We start from the raw sequence: 21,677 nt of genomic DNA on the forward strand, positions 1-21,677 counted from the left end.
TGCTCACGTAAGTGCCAGCAAGGCATACTTGTTCAACAGCCACACAGCTTACACTGACGGTAGCCGTACAAAAACAACTTTAACACTGTTACGTTACAAATATGCGCCACACTTTGAACCCACACCAAAAAAGAATGGCAAACACATTTCTGGAGAACATCTGCACTGTAACACAACATAAACACAACACAACAAATACCCAGAATCCCATGCAGCCCTAACTCTTCCGCTCAACCGACGCACGGAGAGGGGGGGGGATTGGTGTGTGGGGGGGTTTGGTGGTAGCGGGGGTGTATAATGTAGACCGGAAGGGTTAGGGCTGCATGGGATTCTGGGTATTTGTTGTGTTGTGTTTATGTTGTGTTACGGTGCGGATGTTCTCCAGAAATGTGTTTGTCATTCTTTTTTGGTGTGGGTTCACAGTGTGGCGCATATTTGTAACGTGACAGTGTTAAAGTTGTTATATACGACCACCGTCAGTGTAAGCTGTGTGGCTGTTGAGCAAGTATGCCTTGCTGTCGCCTACGTGTGAAAGTAATAGCAACATATAACATGTGGCCGAGCTGGCACGCTGTTTGTAAATGCTATAGAGGACAATTAATGCAGTGCCATTAGGGCACGCCCTTGATTAAGTAATTAGAGTGAAAATAGGATAATATTTGCCCTGGGAGATATCTAGGAGAGGCAGTCTCCTGGGAAAATCGGGGGGGGGGGGGGGGGTCGTTAAGTGTACTGGGAAAACCGGGAGGGTCGGCAAGTATGCAGCTGAGCCGCATCAGAGTGGTCAAAGAGCCGCATGCGGCTCCGGAGCCGCGGGTTGCCGACCCCTGCTTTAGAATATGCTTTATCAGTATCATGCTTCAAACCTTACTTGAAAAACGTGTGCACTTCAAAAGGTGCTCATTGTAGGCCGATCCACATTTTGATAAACAAAAAATCAGCAGGGATAGTTTTATTAATTTTTTTTGTCGGTTAAAGTGTTTTATATATTGTGCTCCTATTGAGTTTATTTTTATTTTATTTTTCAGTATCAAATGGTCCAAGCCGGTCAAAAAATAATTATAATTTAAATTGGGATTGAATTAGTTTTTCAAATGTATGCACTTTAAATCTGTCACAGACTAAAAACATTGTTAATAAGGTTATTGTGTTGAAAATTGATCTATACTTCTTTTTAGTCTATGCAGAGGTGTACTTATAACAATTTTAATAGAAAAATTACATTATTTATAGTCACGGCGCAGAGTGGTGGGGGTGGCGTAACAGAAAATAATTGAGAAGCACTGATGTAGGAAGTGATTTCCGCAGCAAAGATACCATAATTAGTCCGAAAAAGTGCATATACTTCCTGGAAAAACAGATATTTTCTGCCAAATATTGTTTCATGTTCATAGCTGATGGTTGCAGAATTGTACAATGCACTTGCTTGTATTGAATGGGTCAACTCATATACAGTATTATTTAAAAAAAGAATCAGTTTATTAAATATTTTGCTTATTTCTACAGTAGAATATTTATTTTAATATTGTATAATAGTTATTTTTTTAATATTTCTTTTCTGGGCAAACCCTGACCCTGGCACCCTATCAAGCATCAATTTTGGTTCTTTTATGAATTTATTATGGGTTTACTGAAAATGTGACCAAATCTGCTGGGTCAAAAGTATACGTACAGCAATGTTAATATTTGCTTACATGTCCCTTGGCAAGTTTCACTGCAATAAGGCACTTTTGGTAGCCATCCACAAGCTTCTGGCAATCTTCTGGTTGAATTTTTGACCACTCCTCTTGACAAAATTGGCGCAGTTCAGCTAAATTTGTGGTATCTGATTTTTGAGTCCGAGGTCGCTCAGGTAATCTGTGTATTTATATTAATTTCCTTCATAAGAAATTAATATAAAAGTTATATCATTAATATAATTGTTTTTTTAAGAGTATGTGAAAGTTCGACTTCTACCTTGTTTACTTCCGTGACAACCTTCTTAAAGGCCTACTGAAAGCCACTACTACCGACCACGCAGTCTGATAGTTTATACATCAATGATGAAATCTTAACATGCCAATACGGCCGGGTTAGATTAGTAAAGTGCAATTTTAAATTTCCCGCGAAATATCCTGCTGAAAACGTCTCGGTATGATGACGTTTGCACGTGACGTCACGGATTGTAGGGGACATTTTGGGACAGCATTGTGGCCAGCTATTAAGTCGTCTGTTTTCATCGCAAAATTCCACAGTATTCTGGACATCTGTGTTGGTGAATCTTTTGCAATTTGTTTAATGAACAATAAAGATAGCAAAGAAGAAAGCTGTAGGTGGGAAGCGGTGTATTAGCGGCCGGCTGCAGCAACACAAACACGTAGCGGCTACGACGTTGTTTACATTCCCGAACGATGACAGTCAAACTTTACCATTGGCCTGTGGAGAACTGGGAGAACAGAGACTCTTACCAGGAGGACTTTGAGTTGTATATGCATGCTTGTGGAGATGGGACAACAGAGACTCTTACCAGGAGGACTTTGAGTTGGATAGCAGACGCGCTACCGTGAGTACAGTTTTGGCTTCCAAACATTTGATCGCTTGCCCGTACGTGCGTGCCGCTTTGTGCATGTCAAGTACGTAACTTTGGGGAAATATATGTGCTGTATGAACTTTGCGGAGGTGAACGGTACTTTGGGCTTTGGGATTGAGTGTGTTGTGCGGGTGTTTGATTTGTATTGGCGGGTTATATGGACGGGAGGGGGGAGGTGTTTGTTATGCGGTATTCATTTGTGGCATATTAAATATAAGCCTGGTTGTGTTGTGGCTATTAGAGTATATGTATGTCTTGTGTTTATTTACTGTTTTAGTCATTCTCAGCTGAATATCAGGTCCCACCCGCCTCTCACAGCATCTTCCCTATCTGAATCGCTTCCACTGCCCTCTAGTCCTTCACTCTCACTTTCCTCATCCACAAATCTTTCATCCTCGCTCAAATTAATGGGGAAATCGTTGCTTTCTCGGTCCGAATTGCTCTCGCTGCTTGTGGCCATGATTGTAAACAATGTGCAGATGTGAGGAGCTCCACAACCTGTGACGTCACGCTACTTCCGGTACAGGCAAGGTTTTTTTATCAGCGACCAAAAGTTGCGAACTTTATCGTCGATGTTCTCTACTAAATCCTTTCAGCAAAAATATGGCAATATCGCAAAATAATCACGTATGACACATAGAATGGACCTGCTATCCCCGTTTAAATAAGAACATCTCATTTCAGTAGGCCTTTAAAGTTTTGTAATCAATCAGAAAGCAGATATAATGCACTAAACATGGATACGTGTGGAAAGTGTTTTGCATTTTTCCCATCATGCTTTGGAATGGAGTTAAATGGGTGTAAATTCGATATGTTTTTATGGTGGATGGACATTTTTTTATAATATCCACAAAGTTCAGTGTTGGTGTGACCATGTGTGTTGGTTGTATTTCTTTCTTTCTTTTTGCGCCATGACTAGGGAAGGTTGTTTGCCATGCGTCATAAGAGTAGTTGCTGCACACATAATTTTCAGAATAAGTAAAGGTCATTGAGCTGATTTACTTACTTTTTCTGCTAGATGGTAATAGCAGCATCAAAACTGTCAAGACTATAAAATGACGTTTATATTATTATAGACGTCGACGGGCCATAGTTTGGACAACCCACAAGGTTGATGCTAATCACCCTGTTTGTTCTTTTATCCAACTGAGAACAATAAAGAACTCAATTGTTAAGTAGAATCGAAAATGAAACCATAATCGTAAAAATCTTATCAATTCCCCTAACTAGTTGTACCAAAGTCGGCCGGGTTGTGGTAGGTGGGGCAGTTGAGTCCGAGGTCCCTCAGGTAAGGAACCAGGCTGGAAACGTTTCCTCTGTAGATACACTGACCCTGACTCAGCACGTAGAGCTGCAACACACACAGGATGGTGTATGATGTCACAGGAAACCTATCTGGACAATCAGTGCAATCACCTTGTCAAAGAGCTCAAAGAGTTTGGCACTTGGTTGGTGGATGGTGCAGATGACAGTACGGCCACCTCGAGCCAACGCCTTTAACAGCGACACCACCTGGAAACACGAGGAACTGTCCAACCCACTGACACACACCACACACAAACACACAGTAAGTATTGTGGTGCATTATATACAACATACATGGTGTAGTAGAATGTTGAATGCATGACACTCGTCGTGTCAGTTGTGTTAGCATTGTAATGTGGTGTATTAGCATGGTTGAATAGTGTCACTTATTTGTTATGTTGCAAAATGGTGGTGTATTACCATGTATGATCATGAGTCAGGTATATTAGCATTACGGTGTATATAGAATATTAGAATGTAGGATTAGTATCAACATGTAGTAAAGGTGTGGTGTATTAGAATGTAGGATTAGTATCAGCATGTAGTAAAGGTGTGGTGTATTAGAATGTATGATTATGTATTAGCATGTAGTAAAGGTGTGGTGTATTAGAATGTATGATTAGTATTAGCATGTAGTAAAGGTGTGGTGTATTAGAATGTATGATTAGTATTAGCATGTAGTAAAGGTGTGGTGTATTAGAATGTAGGATTATGTATTAGTATGTAGTAAAGGTGTGGTGTATTAGAATGTATGATTATGTATTAGTATGTAGTAAAGGTGTGGTGTATTAGAATGTATGATTATGTATTAGCATGTAGTAAAGGTGTGGTGTATTAGAATGTAGGATTAGTATCAGCATGTAGTAAAGGTGTGGTGTATTAGAATGTATGATTATGTATTAGTATGTAGTAAAGGTGTGGTGTATTAGAATGTATGATTATGTATTAGCATGTAGTAAAGGTGTGGTGTATTAGAATGTAGGATTAGTATCAGCATGTAGTAAAGGTGTGGTGTATTAGAATGTATGATTATGTATTAGCATGTAGTAAAGGTGTGGTGTATTAGAATGTATGATTAGTATTAGCATGTAGTAAAGGTGTGGTGTATTAGAATGTATGATTAGTATTAGCATGTAGTAAAGGTGTGGTGTATTAGAATGTAGGACAGGGGTGGGCAATTAATTTTTACCGGGGGCCGCATGAGCTACCCGAGCACTGCTGGAGGGCCACATCGACAATATTTCAATTAAATTTTGCTCAATATTATTTTTGATATATACCGTAAGATAAATAATAATAATAATAATAGTAATACTTCAACATAGTGTGTGTAACAGCATTCCATGACTAATATATATAAATTAACATTAATAATAAATGACAGTAAAATAAGCACACGTATGACTGAGGAGTCATAGTGTAACTTTGTGTGGTGTTTGAGTTGTCCGACTTTTTGTGTGGCCTTAAACGCACCAGTGGTTTAGTGCTATGCGTGTTGGTGACAGATGACAAGTTGGTTTTGGCCTGGTTTGTACGGCAGAAAATGACTAGTTTTTCGAGATAGAATTGTTTTACTCATGTTTTTGGTGTGGTTATGTCCGAATATAAACAGTTTTGTTCAATAAAGTGATCGATATAATTCCTGTCCTCGAAGCATCTCGATAGACGTTACAATAATTGAACGGTGTTCAATTGAACGGTGTTGACGAACACCATTAGGGCCGCTTGTTGTCACTGTCACTCAAAGTTGCATTGCAAAATTCCATAGAATAAATATGTTTATTTTGTTTATAATTCAGATGGGATTTGATTTGGTGCGCGGCATACTTGCTGCGCGCAGCGGACGCTTGAGCAGTGCGCAATTGCGCAGGCACGCACCTTAGGTGAGGGGACGTTGCTTTGCAGTTCATGTGTTGTTGAAAACACGGCATTCCTCATCAACTTTTCTCTTTTTGGCGTCTCGGGTGTAAACCGTGCATCACTTGTCGCTGCATGTGCACCTTCACTCGCAGGTTACACACGGACACACGCCCATAAATAATACTTTTCAAAATAAAAGCAGCACAGTTGTATTGCGCGCAGGACATAGATGTTTTTTCAACTTTATTTTGTAATTGCAGTTGTTCACATTCACTCACAATCACGCATACGTCCACACGGAAGTAATACAAATAACGATTTTCAAATTTTTGCACACTCGACATAGATACTTTTTCAAATTTATTTTGTAATTTATAATTGGCCTCACGCGGGCCGGACAGGGACGCACAAAGGGCCGGATGCGGCCCGCGGGCCGCAGAATGCCCAGGTCTGATGTAGGATTATGTATTAGTATGTAGTAAAGGTGTGGTGTATTAGAATGTATGATTATGTATTAGTATGTAGTAAAGGTGTGGTGTATTACAATGTATGATTATGTATTAGCATGTAGTAAAGGTGTGGTGTATTAGAATGTAGGATTAGTATCAGCATGTAGTAAAGGTGTGGTGTATTAGAATGTATGATTATGTATTAGTATGCAGTAAAGGTGTGGTGTATTAGAATGTATGATTATGTATTAGTATGTAGTAAAGGTGTGGTGTATTAGAATGTATGATTATGTATTAGCATGTAGTAAAGGTGTGGTGTATTAGAATGTATCATTATGTATTAGTATGTAGTAAAGGTGTGGTGTATTAGAATGTATGATTATGTATTAGTATGTAGTAAAGGTGTGGTGTATTAGAATGTATGATTATGTATTAGTATGTAGTAAAGGTGTGGTGTATTAGAACGTATGATTATGTATTAGTATGTAGTAAAGGTGTGGTGTATTAAAATGTATGATTATGTATTAGCATTAAGGCTGCAGCTAACGATTATTTTTCTATCGATTAATCTATAGATTATTTTTTCGATTAATCTATAGATTATTTTTTTCGATTAATCTATGGATTGTTTTTCCTTTTACCGATTATTTTTTTATTCAAAATGAAGATGAAAAAATAAATGTAGGCCCGTTTTTTCAAAAGGCATGGCTTTTATTTACAAAAAAAAAGAAGTATGGCCACTCAGTCAACATTGACAACAACATGACTAAATATTCTGTAACAATGTAAACATTTAAAACTTTTAACATTTAACAAAATTAAAAGTAGCTTATTTGCTTTTTAATGTGCAAATATAAAAGTCAACATCCAGTGCAAATCTTAATATTCTGCAATAGTATAAGCATTTCAAAAGAAAAAGTATTGCTTATTTTGCTTTAAAATGTGCAAAAATAAAGATAAACATCCAATACAAAAAAGTGCAAAACGAAATATTCTGTAACAACAGTGTAAACATTTCAACAAAAGTGAAAGTATTGCTTATTTGCTAAAATGTGCAAAAATAAAGATAAACATCCAATACAAAAAAGTGCCAATCTAAATATTCTGGAGCACTGTAAACATTAAGTATTGCTTTTAAAATGTGCAAAATAAACATCCAGTCCAACACAGTACACAATAACCAATTCTACTCATTCCAGTGAGTGTCTAACAGTTGTAATGAAGAAAGGTTAGCATGTCTACATGTTAGGTTCTTTTCTTGTTTACAATATTCCCAGCAGCTGAAAATAGGCGCTCAGAAGGGGTCGATGTGGCTGGAACTGAGAGCTAATTAGCCTTCACCTCAAGCCAGGATTGCGAGTGAGCTGAGCTGCAGTTTAAGTTTCTAGAAGGTCAACGGGCTCATAGTGATGTTACTAGTAGTTGACTGGGAGGTGTTTATTATCATTTGGGGAGAGTCCGCTGCCTGATGCTCACTTGCTAAACACCTATCTGCTCCACGCTGAAGCGCTGACTACATGCGCTCTGAATATGCACTGCTGATTGGCTGATAATGCTTCGTGTGTACCAATCAGATGGTTGTGTGGGTGGGACAATGCTGCGTGTGTACCAATCAGATGGTTGTGTGGGTGGGACAATGCTGCGTGCTGAGACAGAGGCAGACGGAGCAAAGCAGCTTGTTAAGACTTTAGCTTTAGCTTAGAAACTCGTTCGGTACACCCCCGTACCGAACCGAAAGCCCCGTACCGAAACGGTTCAATGCAAAACACGTACCGTTACACCCCTAGCAGATACAAATGACACATTCATGTTTTTGTGTAATGATGACAACGTATGCTCGCGCGGACGATTGACTAGTTGATGGTTTTCTTTTCAAATGTTCGTTCATAGCCGTTGTGCTGCTATGATAGGCCATTTCCGCTCGACACAGTGTGCATACAACAACATTATTAGGCCGTTTATTGAAATACTCCCACACTTTTGACCTCTTTTGGCATGCTTTTCCCCCCTCGCTCGCACCGCTCGCATCGTCTTCTTTGATCGTCTGCTTTGCGCTTCGCCATGACGGTAGTGTGACGTCATTATGCGACGCGTCGACGCACAAAAACGGCGTCGACGTATTTACGTAACCGATGACGTCGACGCGTCGTTTCAGCCTTAATTAGCATGTAGTAAAGGTGTGGTGTATTAGAATGTATGATTATGTATTAGCATGTAGTAAAGGTGTGGTGTATTAGAATGTATGATTATGTATTAGCATGTAGTAAAGGTGTGGTGTATTAGAATGTATGATTAGTATCAGCATGTAGTAAAGGTGTGGTGTATTAGAATGTATGATTAGTATTAGCATGTAGTAAAGGTGTGGTGTATTAGAATGTATGATTAGTATTAGCATGTAGTAAAGGTGTGGTGTATTAGAATGTAGGATTAGTATTAGCATGTAGTAAAGGTGTGGTGTATTAGAATGTATGATTAGTATTAGCATGTAGTAAAGGTGTGGTGTATTAGAATGTATGATTGTGTATTAGCATGTAGTAAAGGTGTGGTGTATTAGAATGTATGATTATGTATTAGCATGTAGTAAAGGTGTGGTGTATTAGAATGTATGATTAGTATTAGCATGTAGTAAAGGTGTGGTGTATTAGAATGTATGATTATGTATTAGCATGTAGTAAAGGTGTGGTGTATTAGAATGTATGATTAGTATTAGCATGTAGTAAAGGTGTGGTGTATTAGAATGTAGGATTAGTATTAGCATGTAGTAAAGGTGTGGTGTATTAGAATGTAGGATTATGTATTAGCATGTAGTAAAGGTGTGGTGTATTAGAATGTATGATTAGTATTAGCATGTAGTAAAGGTGTGGTGTATTAGAATGTATGATTATGTATTAGCATGTAGTAAAGGTGTGGTGTATTAGAATGTATGATTATGTATTAGCATGTAGTAAAGGTGTGGTGTATTAGAATGTATGATTATGTATTAGCATGTAGTAAAGGTGTGGTGTATTAGAATGTATGATTATGTATTAGCATGTAGTAAAGGTGTGGTGTATTAGAATGCATGATTAGTATTAGCATGTAGTAAAGGTGTGGTGTATTAGAATGTATGATTAGTATTAGCATGTAGTAAAGGTGTGGTGTATTAGAATGTAGGATTAGTATTAGCATGTAGTAAAGGTGTGGTGTATTAGAATGTAGGATTATGTATTAGCATGTAGTAAAGGTGTGGTGTATTAGAATGTATGATTATGTATTAGCATGTAGTAAAGGTGTGATGTATTAGAATGTAGGATTAGTATTAGCATGTAGTAAAGGTGTGGTGTATTAGAATGTAGGATTATGTATTAGCATGTAGTAAAGGTGTGGTGTATTAGAATGTATGATTAGTATTAGCATGTAGTAAAGGTGTGGTGTATTAGAATGTATGATTATGTATTAGCATGTAGTAAAGGTGTGGTGTATTAGAATGTATGATTATGTATTAGCATGTAGTAAAGGTGTGGTGTATTAGAATGTATGATTATGTATTAGCATGTAGTAAAGGTGTGGTGTATTAGAATGTATGATTAGTATTAGCATGTAGTAAAGGTGTGGTGTATTAGAATGTATGATTAGCATTAGCATGTAGTAAAGGTGTGGTGTATTAGAATGTATGATTAGTATTAGCATGTAGTAAAGGTGTGGTGTATTAGAATGTATGATTATGTATTAGCATGTAGTAAAGGTGTGGTGTATTAGAATGTATGATTAGTATTAGCATGTAGTAAAGGTGTGGTGTATTAGAATGTATGATTATGTATTAGTATGTAGTAAAGGTGTGGTGTATTAGAATGTATGATTAGTATCAGCATGTAGTAAAGGTGTGGTGTATTAGAATGTATGATTAGTATTAGCATGTAGTAAAGGTGTGGTGTATTAGAATGTATGATTATGTATTAGCATGTAGTAAAGGTGTGGTGTATTAGAATGTATGATTATGTATTAGCATGTAGTAAAGGTGTGGTGTATTAGAATGTATGATTAGTATTAGCATGTAGTAAAGGTGTGGTGTATTAGAATGTATGATTATGTATTAGCATGTAGTAAAGGTGTGGTGTATTAGAATGTATGATTAGTATTAGCATGTAGTAAAGGTGTGGTGTATTAGAATGTATGATTATGTATTAGCATGTAGTAAAGGTGTGGTGTATTAGAATGTATGATTATGTATTAGTATGTAGTAAAGGTGTGGTGTATTATAATGTATGATTATGTATTAGCATGTAGTAAAGGTGTGGTGTGTTAGAATGTATGATTAGTATTAGCATGTAGTAAAGGTGTGGTGTATTAGAATGTATGATTATGTATTAGCATGTAGTAAAGGTGTGGTGTATTAGAATGTATGATTAGTATTAGCATGTAGTAAAGGTGTGGTGTATTAGAATGTATGATTATGTATTAGCATGTAGTAAAGGTGTGGTGTATTAGAATGTATGATTAGCATTAGCATGTAGTAAAGGTGTGGTTGGGTTGCAAAATGGACCTGGTGGGTTCGTCAAAGAACATGACGGGTGGGTTGTTGACCAGCTCCAAAGCGATGGCCAGCCTTTTTCTCTGCCCCCCCGACAGGTGAGACGTTCTGGTCTTCACACAGTCCAGTAACCCCAAAGCGATGAGGATCTCCCACACCTGGACAGCGCTGTATTAGCCTCGGGCTGCAGTCGTACAACTTTCCAGGACTTCTACGAGACGCATGCACCCACCTTCTCCCGGCGAGCCTCCGCCTTCTCCTGCAGCTTCAGGTTGGCGGACACCTGCAGAGGTCACACAGGTCACCTTTTGTTCATGTGAGGTGAGGGGTCAGCGGAGCGTACCATCATGGCTTCCTGCACGGTCAGGTGAGGTAGCAGCATGTCGTCCTGCATGATGTAACAGGACACTTTCCTGAAGGAGCGCAGGTCTCTGGGCTGACTGTTGATCAGGATCTCCCCCTTCATTCCCCTCTCCCTGGTTGGGACCGCACGGAACACCTCGTCACGTTCACATTTGAACACGTTGTCATCAAAGTAGCCAAATTATTACACACAGCTGCCCAATCAAGAGCTTCAAGTAAAAACAAAACAAAAAAGACGCTCGACTTCAAAGTCTGATCCCTCCTGCTACATCTCCTTATCTTCTGGCAGACTAGGCGTATATACCGGCTTTCCATGCATACCGCCACCTACTGGACAGAGTTGTAACGACAAGCTACGTTCGCAGACAGTCCTATTATAATGTGTTTAAAGCAAGGGCGAAAAGGTATGGCCAAATGTATTTGAAAACACTGCACTACTTAGACTGAACATTTTACAACCTTTAACTATATTGTAGAAAATATGACAAACTAATATTCACATGAGCAAAGGTAGAACATGAGCCTTGTTATATACCAGGGGGGTCCAAAGTGTGATGTTTGCAGTCCGCAATTAACTTTTTAAAGGCCAGGGGCACATTCTAAATATATCACTACAGAACAAAAAGTGGAATAAAAAAGCAAACGTGTGTAATGTAAGGAGAACAAGTTGAAATGTTGAAGAATAACACACAGCTGCCATGCAGGATGCTTTTCTACTTGAAAAGTGTAATTGCTCATGAAATAATGATAACTCTAAATCATTTAATTATTGACCTATTCAAGGCTCCAATTCAATCAAATATTCCACTTTGTTTGTTTGTTATAGGTGCACAAAAAAATCAATTCACATCTGAATCGCAATTCTTATTCATCCCGATTCTAAATTGAAAAAAATTAAATGAAATGTATGTATGTATGTATATTAGGGGTGTGGGGAAAAAATCGATTCGAATTCGAATCGCAATTCTCACGTTGTGCGATTCAGAATCGATTCTCATTTTTTAAAAATCGTTTTTATTTAAAAAAAAATGTATTTTTCTTTTTTTTTTTCTTTTTTTTTTACATTAATCAATCCAACAAAACAATACACAGCAATACCATAACAATGCAATACACTTCCAAAACCCAGCAACACTCAGAAGTGCAATAAACAGAGCAATTGAGAGGAGACACAAACACGACACAGAACAAACCAAAAGCAGAGAAACAAAAATGAATATTATCAACAACAGTATCAATATTAGTTACAATTTCAACATAGCAGTGATTAAAAATCCCTCATTGACATTATCATTAGACATTTATAAAATAAAATAAAAAAGAACAATAGTTTCACAGTGGCTTACACTTGCATCGCATCTCATAAGCTTGACAACACACTGTGTCCAATATTTTCACAAAGATAAAATAAGTCATATTTTTGGTTCATTTAATAGTTACAACAAATGTACATTATTGCAATCAGTTGATAAAACATTGTCCTTTACAATTATAAAAGCTTTTTACAAAAATCCACTACTCTGCTTGCATGTCAGCAGACTGGGGTAGATCCTGCTGTATGTATTGAATGAATAGAGAATCCTTTTGAATCGGGAAAAAAATCGTTTTTGAATCGAGAATCGCATTGAATGGAAAAAAAAATCGATTTTGAATCGAATCGTGACCCCAAGAATCGATATTGAATCGAATCGTGGGACTCCCAAAGATTCGCAGCCGTACTATCCTGAATATGTTGCTAACTGACATGAGGCCACTATCAATGGTGAAGGATGAAGGTTTTAGACAAATGATTCACATCCTCAACCCTGCTTAGTAACACTCTTCCCTCCAGGACCCGTTTTACCAAAGTGATGGAGAGGAAGTACGAGCAGACATTCCAAGCAGTGTAGACTGACATAAAAGCCACCCAGAGCAAAATTGCTCTCACTACTGACGTGTGGACAAGTGTAGCCGCGGAAGCCTACCTTGGCAATACATGCCATTATATTGGAGACGAATGGAACATGAAGTCAATCTGCCTTACGACCATGCCACTAGAGCAGGGGTGTCCAAACTTTTTCCACTGAGGGCCGCACATGGAAAAATTAAAGCATGCGGGGGCCATTTTGATATTTTTCATTTTCAAACCATAACAAAATATATTGATTTTTTATTTATTTTACCTTTAGGGGTTCCGGGGACCATAAAGGGTCTCAGTCATTAAAATGTTAAAAATAATTCAGATTATTATTTTTTTTAAATTATTTAACGCTTACAGTAAATCTCTATATCAACTTCAAGTCGATATAAAGTAATACAAATTAAAAAAATGTTTTATGGCTTTTCTGTCAAAAACAACTTAGTTTTTCTTATAGTAAAACTGAAATATGCAGTATTTAGTCATTAGAGCCCTAAAATATCAAAAATGCAGGACACCATTGATTTTAATTATTTCATATTTTTGAGTAATCACAGTGAAAAGATAAATAAAAAATCACTAAATATATTTGGGATCCAAAAGGTGCCCCACTCATAAAGTAATACATTTTATTAGGTTTTTCTTTTACTTTCAACACTTAAGTTACGAGATCAACTTCAGATATATCTGTCGATTTTATGCTTGAACTATTATTTTGTTTGTTTTATGCGCTTTTGTCAAAAAAAAACGTTGATGTTTTTATATGGCAACTACACAATATATGCAATATTTACCACATAAAACATTTTAAAGTGAAATATTTGAAGTAATTGGAGCCCTGAAAATTATTCATTATAACATGGATTTTTTGTCATTATTATTATTTTTTGAGCAGTGGCAAAAAAAGAAAAATAAAGAAAGACAAAAGAAAAAAAAACAGCCTGCATGGCAGCTTTTGTGTCAACATTGCAACTTTTTCTTGTTAGATTTCACCTCATTCCACTTTTTTTAATGTTCTTTTTTATTTTTACAATAGTATTTCCAGAATGTGTGGCGGGCCGGTAAACAATTAGCTGCGGGCTGCAAATGGCCCCCGGGCCGCACTTTGGACACCCCTGCACTAGAGGAAAGACATTCAGCATCCAACATTGCAGAATGGTTGGAGTAGCCGGGTTTGAAATTCCCCCAAACAAAATTATTGCTATTGTGCATGACAATGGTGCACTTTATTTAAAAAAAAAAACAATTTTTGCAACATTTGCCTTGTTTTATTTGGCAAGTTGAAAGAACATGGTGCCAGTATGCTGGGGTTTTTTTCCAATAAATTACTGGAAATGATAGAAATTTAGTTTGTCTCTTTTATCCGATTATTAATCGATTAATCGAAGTAATAATCGACAGATTAATCGATTATCAAATACATTTTTAGTTGCAGCCCTAATATATATATATATATATATATATATATATATATATATATATATATATATATATATATATATATATATATGTATGTATACATATATATATATATATATATATATATATATATATATATATATATATATATATATATATATATATATATATATATATATATATATATATATATATATATATATATATATATATATATATATGTATATACATATGTATATATATTAAGGCTGTGAATCTTTGAGCACCACACTATTCGATTAAATTCTTGGTGCTAACGATTCAATTCAAAATAATTCTCGATTCAAAATCAATACTTTTTTGATAACACTGGGTGTCAGTTCTATGATTAACTACATTCCTCCATAGAATAGACAAACATCTTTGATATATGTCTATATTACTTAAAAGAAAACTGGTTTTGTTTAATAAAATATTACCCAAACATATGATAAAGTCAAATACAAACAAGGCAACAAGAGAAGTATCCAACTTCTCTTTTCTAAAGTAAATGTGTACAGCAGATATGATCATCACATCAACAACATGGTTTGTCTAAGTTGCTGGACAGGACAGATTCAAAAAAATAATAATAATCAAAAAGATTTTTAATTTTTTTTAATCGATTAAAAATCTTTTCAAATAATATTTGTGATCTATTTTTTTACACTCCTAAAATACATATACATATATATATATATATATTAAAATTTTTACATTAACTTTCTATTTATATATAGTTTATATCATATATATATTTTAGTAATAATATTATTTTTTAGAATCCATTTTTAAAAGACGTTTTTAGGCCATCTCAATGCAACCAGACGGAGATTTTCGAACCTATGACCTGTTATGAAAAGGTTTCATTATAATTATTATAACAGATAATACATTGTGAAAATGCCCAGCCATGAGGTGGCGATTTGTCCAGGGTGTACCCCGCCTTCCGCCCGATTGTAGCTGAGATAGGCTCCAGCGACCCCGAAGGGAATAAGCGGTAGAAAATGGATGGATGGATGGAAAGGTCATTAGTTCACCTCAAATGTTGTACTTTGAAAATTTGGGGGGAAAACATTGCATATTTTGTGTTTTTCTTGTGCCATAAAAACAGGGATTTTGTTGGCAAAAAATTTAAAGAAAATGAAAAATGTATTTTGACAATTAAATCTGAAGTTGGTTCAGAGATTTAAGTGTTGAAGTAAAAAAAAAAAATATTGATTTGTGACTTCTTTTCAAAACTTTTATGACTGAGACCATCTGGGGTCCCCGGGGTATTTACCATTCACCAAACTTGAGAGGAGCCCTAAGGGTTAAAAAAAATCTAAATATTGTGTTGGTTTGAAAATGAAAAATAAAAAAATGGCCCCCGCATGCTTTCATTTTTCAGTGGGCGTAAAAAAAGACACCCTGATATCAACAGTCGCTCACCTGTAGCCTGCCAGGATGTTCATGAGTGTGGACTTCCCGGCCCCTGAGGGCCCCATGATGGCCACCAAGTCCCCGCTGGAGAACTTCCCAGAGATCCCTCTGAGCAGAGTCTTGTTACCTGAGACCAGAAGCAGACAAAAGCTCTTTGTCTCTTTGTTCCAAACATTTCACACAAAAAGTGCACCTCTCTTTCCACACCTTTACAGTACAAGTACTTTTCTTTTACACCTACAGTCACTAGTACTTTTATTTTAAACCTACAGTCACTAGTACTTTTCTTTTACACCTACAGTCACTAGTACTTTTCTTTTACACCTACAGTCACTAGTACTTTTCTTTTACACCTACAGTCACTAGTACTTTTCTTTTACACCTACAGTCACTAGTACTTTTCTTTTAAACCTACAGTCACTAGTACTTTTCTTTTACACCTACAGTCACTAGTACTTTTACAAGTACTTTTATTTTACACCTACAGTCACTAGTACTTTTATTTTACACCTACAGTCACTAGTACTTTTACAAGTACTTTTCTTTTACACCTACAGTCACTAGTACTTTTATTTTACACCTACAGTCACTAGTACTTTTCTTTTACACCTACAGTCACTAGTACTTTTATTTTACACCTACAGTCACTAGTACTTTTCTTTTACACCTACAGTCACTAGTACTTTTACAAGTACTTTTCTTTTACACCTACAGTCACTAGTACTTTTACAAGTACTTTTCTTTTACACCTACAGTCACTAGTACTTTTCTTTTACACCTACAGTCACTAGTACTTTTACAAGTACTTTTCTTTTACACCTACAGTCACTAGTACTTTTCTTTTACACCTACAGTCACTAGTACTTTTACAAGTACTTTTCTTTTACACCTACAGTCACTAGTACTTTTACAAGTACTTTTCTTTTACACCTACAGTCACTAGTACTTTTCTTTTACACCTACAGTCACTAGTACTTTTCTTTTACACCTACAGTCACTAGTACTTTTACAAGTACTTTTCTTTTACACCTACAGTCACAAGGTTTAGATTGCCTCTTCAAGAAGTAAACTGTTTGGCAAGAAAGTGGTCACGTCATGTCACACACTGTACACTTACTTATAATGTACACTTATACTGTGTACATATAATGTACACTTGTACTGTAAAATTATACTGTACAGTTAAAACTGTTCACTTATATACTTTACACTTATATTGCACATTTATACTATACACTTATAATGTACAATTAAAACTGCACTATATTGCACACTTATACTGTACACTTACACTGTTCACCTGACTTATATTGCACACTTATAAAGTTCACCTGACTTATACTGTACAATTAAAACTGTACACTTATATTGTATGTTTATACTGCACACTTATACTGTACGCTTATACTGTACATGTATATTGCACACTTATACTGTACACATAATGTACAATTCAAACTGTACACTTACTCTTTACACTTACATTGTTCAATTAAAACTCTACTGTACTATACTGTACACTTATTTAGTACACGTATACTTTACACTTATGCTGTACAATTAAAACAATACACTTACATTGAACATTTAAACTGTACACTTATACTTATATTGTACACTTATATTGTACAAGTACAGTGGAAAATACATCTTAGAATATTTCTTGCAAGGGAGTGAGGACGAGGATTTATTTGTTTGTGCTAAACACAACTTAATTAGATCTAAAGATTAAAGTCATCTACTCTCCTTTTACCTCTCTGACCGACAGTAACCTGTACTTCACTTCATCATGATGCTGTACTTCATCATATTGTAATACACCCTGTACTTCACTTCATCATGATGCTGTACTTCATCATATTGTAATACACCTTGTACTTCACTTCATCATGATGCTGTACTTCGTCATATTGTAATACACCTTGTACTTCACTTCATCATGATGCTGTACTTCATCATATTGTAATACACCTTGTACTTCACTTCATCATGATGCTGTACTTCATCATATTGCAATACACCCTGTACTTCACTTCATCATACTGTAGTACACCCTGTACTTCATTGTACTGTAGTACACCCTGTACTTCATCATACTGTAATACACCCTGTACTTCATCATACTGTAATACACCCTGTACTTCACTTCATCATACTGTAATACACCCTGTACTTCATCATACTGTAATACACCCTGTACTTCACTTCATCATACTGTATTACACCCTGTTCTTCATCAAACTGTAATACACCCTGTACTTCATCATACTGTAGTACACCCTGTACTTCATCATACTGTAGTACACCCTGTACTTCATTATACTGTAATACACCCTGTACTTCATCATACTGTAGTACACCCTGTACTTCATTATACTGTAATACACCCTGTACTTCATCATACTGTAATACACCCTGTACTTCATCATACTGTAGTACACCCTGTACTTCATTATACTGTAATACACCCTGTACTTCATTATACCGTAGTACACCCTGTACTTCATCATACTGTAATACACCCTGTACTTCATTATACTGTAATACACCCTGTACTTCATCATACTGTAATACACCCTGTACTTCATCATACTGTAATACACCCTGTACTTCATTATACTGTAGTACACCCTGTACTTCATCATACTGTAATACACCCTGTACTTCATCATACTGTAATACACCCTGTACTTCATCATACTGCAGTACACCCTGTACTTCATTATACTGTAATACACCCTGTACTTCATTATACTGTAGAACACCCTGTACTTCATCATACTGTAATACACCCTGTACTTCATCATACTGCAGTACACCCTGTACTTCATTATACTGTAACACACCCTGTACATCATCATACTGTAATACACCCTGTACTTCATCATACTGTAATACACCCTGTACTTCATCATACTGTAGTACACCCTGTACTTCATCATACTGTAATATACCCTGTACTTCATCATACTGTAGTACATCCTGTACTTCACTTCATCATACTGTAATACACCCTGTACTTCATCATACTGTAGTACACCCTACCTCGTGACACTACTACAAACTTTACTACTGTACTTCATTGTACCGCAGCACCTCGTGACACTACTACAAACTTTACTACTGTACTTCACTGTACTGCAGTACCTCGTGACACTACTACAAACTTTACTACTGTACCGCAGCACCTCGTGACACTACTACAAACTTTACTACACTTTACTAGACTTAGTGACACACTTGTTAGTACTGTAGTAGTACTCCAAACACTACAGTTTGTCAGCTATTGTGGACGTACAGTAAGTGGGAGTGTTACTGTAGGACGAGGTCACATGTTGGACTGTTCCCTGCGTGTTGACTGTCAGGCGAAACTGTGCCCTCACTCTCGGTCACATGACACATGAGATGTTGGGCTCTCGGGAAATTGTTGAGAACAAAACGCTTGAGGACATGAAGACATGCGAGACTTTAATGACCCACTTGCCTCAACAATCCCACAGTCCATGCCTGTACAACGGGGGTCCTAACTTTGTCCCCTGAGGGCCACATACTGAAAAATCAAAGCATGCGGGGGGGGCATTTTGATCATTTTCTTTTTCAAATCAATACAATATAAAAACATTTTTTAACCTTCAGGCCTCACCTCAAGTTTGGTCCCGAGGTCCACAAGCGTCTGGTTGAATTTTTGACCACGACTCTTGACAACATTGGTGCAGTTCAGCTAAATTTCTTGGATTTCTGACATGGACTTGAGTGGTCAAAAATTCAAGCAGAAGCTTGTGGATGGCTACCAAAAGGGCCTTATTGCAGTGAAACTTGCCAAGGGACATGTAAGCAAATATTGACATTGCTGTATGTATACTTTTGACCCAGCACATTTAGTCACATTCTCAGTAGACCCGTAATAAATTCATAAAAGAGCCAAACTTCATGCATGTTTTTTGTGACCAACAAGTATGTGCTCCAATCACTGTATCAAAATAAAATAAGAGTTGTAGAAATGATTGGAAACTCAAGACAGCCATGACATTATGTTCTTTACAAGTGTATGTAAACTTTTGACCACGACTGTAAATATATATAAATGTATGTGTCGATATATATATATATATATATATATATATATATATATATATATATATATATATATATATATATATATATATATATATATATATATATATATATATATATATATATATATATATATATATATATATATATATACATATATATATATAAAATATGTGTGTGTATGTTTATATATTAGTGTTGTCCCGATATCAATATTTTGACAACGATTAGTGAATTAGAAGTAGTTAAAACACTAGTCGCCATGGAGACAATGATTAGTGATTTAGAAGTGGTTACAACACTGCTGACTGCAGAAAGATGATAGCTAGCTAGCTATGTCTTAAAGCACCTCTGCCTGAGGGCGTTTCACTGTTATAACTTCACCTTTAACTTTAGTTTTTAAGCCAAAATTCGTCCGTTCTCCCTTTTCTGTCTGCTTGTAAGTACTCCGTGATTGTGCACTGCCGAACAGAACGACCACCGGTACTTTTTAGAGGCGGTATAGTACCAAATATGATTCATTAGTATCACGGTACTATACTAATACCGGTGTATATATATATACATACTGTACATACATACATATATATATATATGTGTGTGTGTGTATGTATGTATATATACACCGGTATTAGTATATATATATATATATATACAGTATATGTGTGTATATATATATGTGTGTGTATATATATATATATATATATATATATATATATATATATATATATATATATATATATATATATATATATATATACACATATGTATATATATATATATACACACACACACACACACACACACACACACACACACACATATATATATATAACAATAATCAAAATAAGTATGGTGCCAGTAAGCTGGGGGGTTTTTTCAATAAAATACTGGAAAGGATAGAAATGTAGTTTGTCTCTTTTATCCGATTATTAATCGATTAATCGAAGTAATAATCGACAGATTAATCGGTTATCAAATTAATCGTTAGTTGCAGCCCTAATATATATATATATATATTCACACTAAAATTCTTGGGGATCCAAAAGGGCCCCCACTCATAATTTTTTTTTTAAATAAGTCATTTGTTACAGATATACGTACATATATATATATATATTATATATTTTTATTTTATTTTTATTTTTTTTACTTTCAATGTAGAAGTGTTTAGATCAGGGTGTTAAACTGGTTTTCGCTGAGGGCCACATCGCAGTAATGGCTGCCTTTAGAGGGACGTTTTTTTAAATTATTATTATTAATTTAAGTGATGCCTGCAGGTAATAACTTGTGATTATTCGAAATTCAAGTCTGATGCGACTGATTAAAAAAAAAAAAATGATTCGATAGCACTAATATTAATGTATAGTTCTAATATTACACAATTGCTTACTACAATTTGGTTATTAGAATTTTTCATGTACAAAAACAACATGAAATCCTGAGTAAATGTAACAATTGAACTATTGTTTATCTTTACAACAATATTTGTGTCATGTAGTATTTAATAATACATATTCAGCATGATTAGATCATATTGAGCTTTAAAACATTGAATGCATTTAGTTACAAAGTATTTTATTGACACAAAATAAAAATAACACCTCAAGATGAACTTCAGAGTTGTCTTTCCATTATAAGTTATCATTTGTTTCATGTTTTTTTATTTGTTTTAAGCCTTTTTCTTAAAGAAAATGTTGTATTTTTATGGCAAACACACAAAATATGCAATATTTCCCCAAAAAAATATTTCAAAGCGGAATATTTGATAGGAATTAATTGGAGCTTTAA

General features: G+C 35.7%; 1 protein-coding gene and 1 long non-coding RNA gene across 3 annotated transcripts in view; one reads left to right on the top strand and one right to left on the bottom strand.

The window, feature by feature from the left end:
- Positions 1–21,677, bottom strand: part of abcg1 (ATP-binding cassette, sub-family G (WHITE), member 1) — a 39,299-nt gene that overhangs the window by 13,331 nt on the left and 4,291 nt on the right. For both annotated transcript variants that reach the window (XM_062060800.1, XM_062060801.1), the window contains exons 3-8: positions 15,822–15,939; positions 11,037–11,169; positions 10,926–10,976; positions 10,706–10,851; positions 3,986–4,109; positions 3,806–3,920 (exon numbers count right to left, since the gene is read on the bottom strand). In XM_062060800.1, coding sequence (XP_061916784.1) covers positions 3,806–3,920; positions 3,986–4,109; positions 10,706–10,851; positions 10,926–10,976; positions 11,037–11,169; positions 15,822–15,939 — 687 coding nt within the window. The remainder of the gene's footprint in view (positions 1–3,805; positions 3,921–3,985; positions 4,110–10,705; positions 10,852–10,925; positions 10,977–11,036; positions 11,170–15,821; positions 15,940–21,677) is intronic.
- Positions 1–21,677, top strand: part of LOC133658597 (uncharacterized) — a 30,209-nt gene that overhangs the window by 6,493 nt on the left and 2,039 nt on the right. The window contains exon 2 of the long non-coding RNA XR_009827497.1: positions 10,792–10,964. This is a non-coding gene — a long non-coding RNA (uncharacterized LOC133658597). The remainder of the gene's footprint in view (positions 1–10,791; positions 10,965–21,677) is intronic.

The sequence above is a fragment of the Entelurus aequoreus genome, linkage group LG10, assembly GCF_033978785.1.
Source record: "Entelurus aequoreus isolate RoL-2023_Sb linkage group LG10, RoL_Eaeq_v1.1, whole genome shotgun sequence".
Lineage (NCBI taxonomy): Eukaryota > Metazoa > Chordata > Actinopteri > Syngnathiformes > Syngnathidae > Entelurus > Entelurus aequoreus.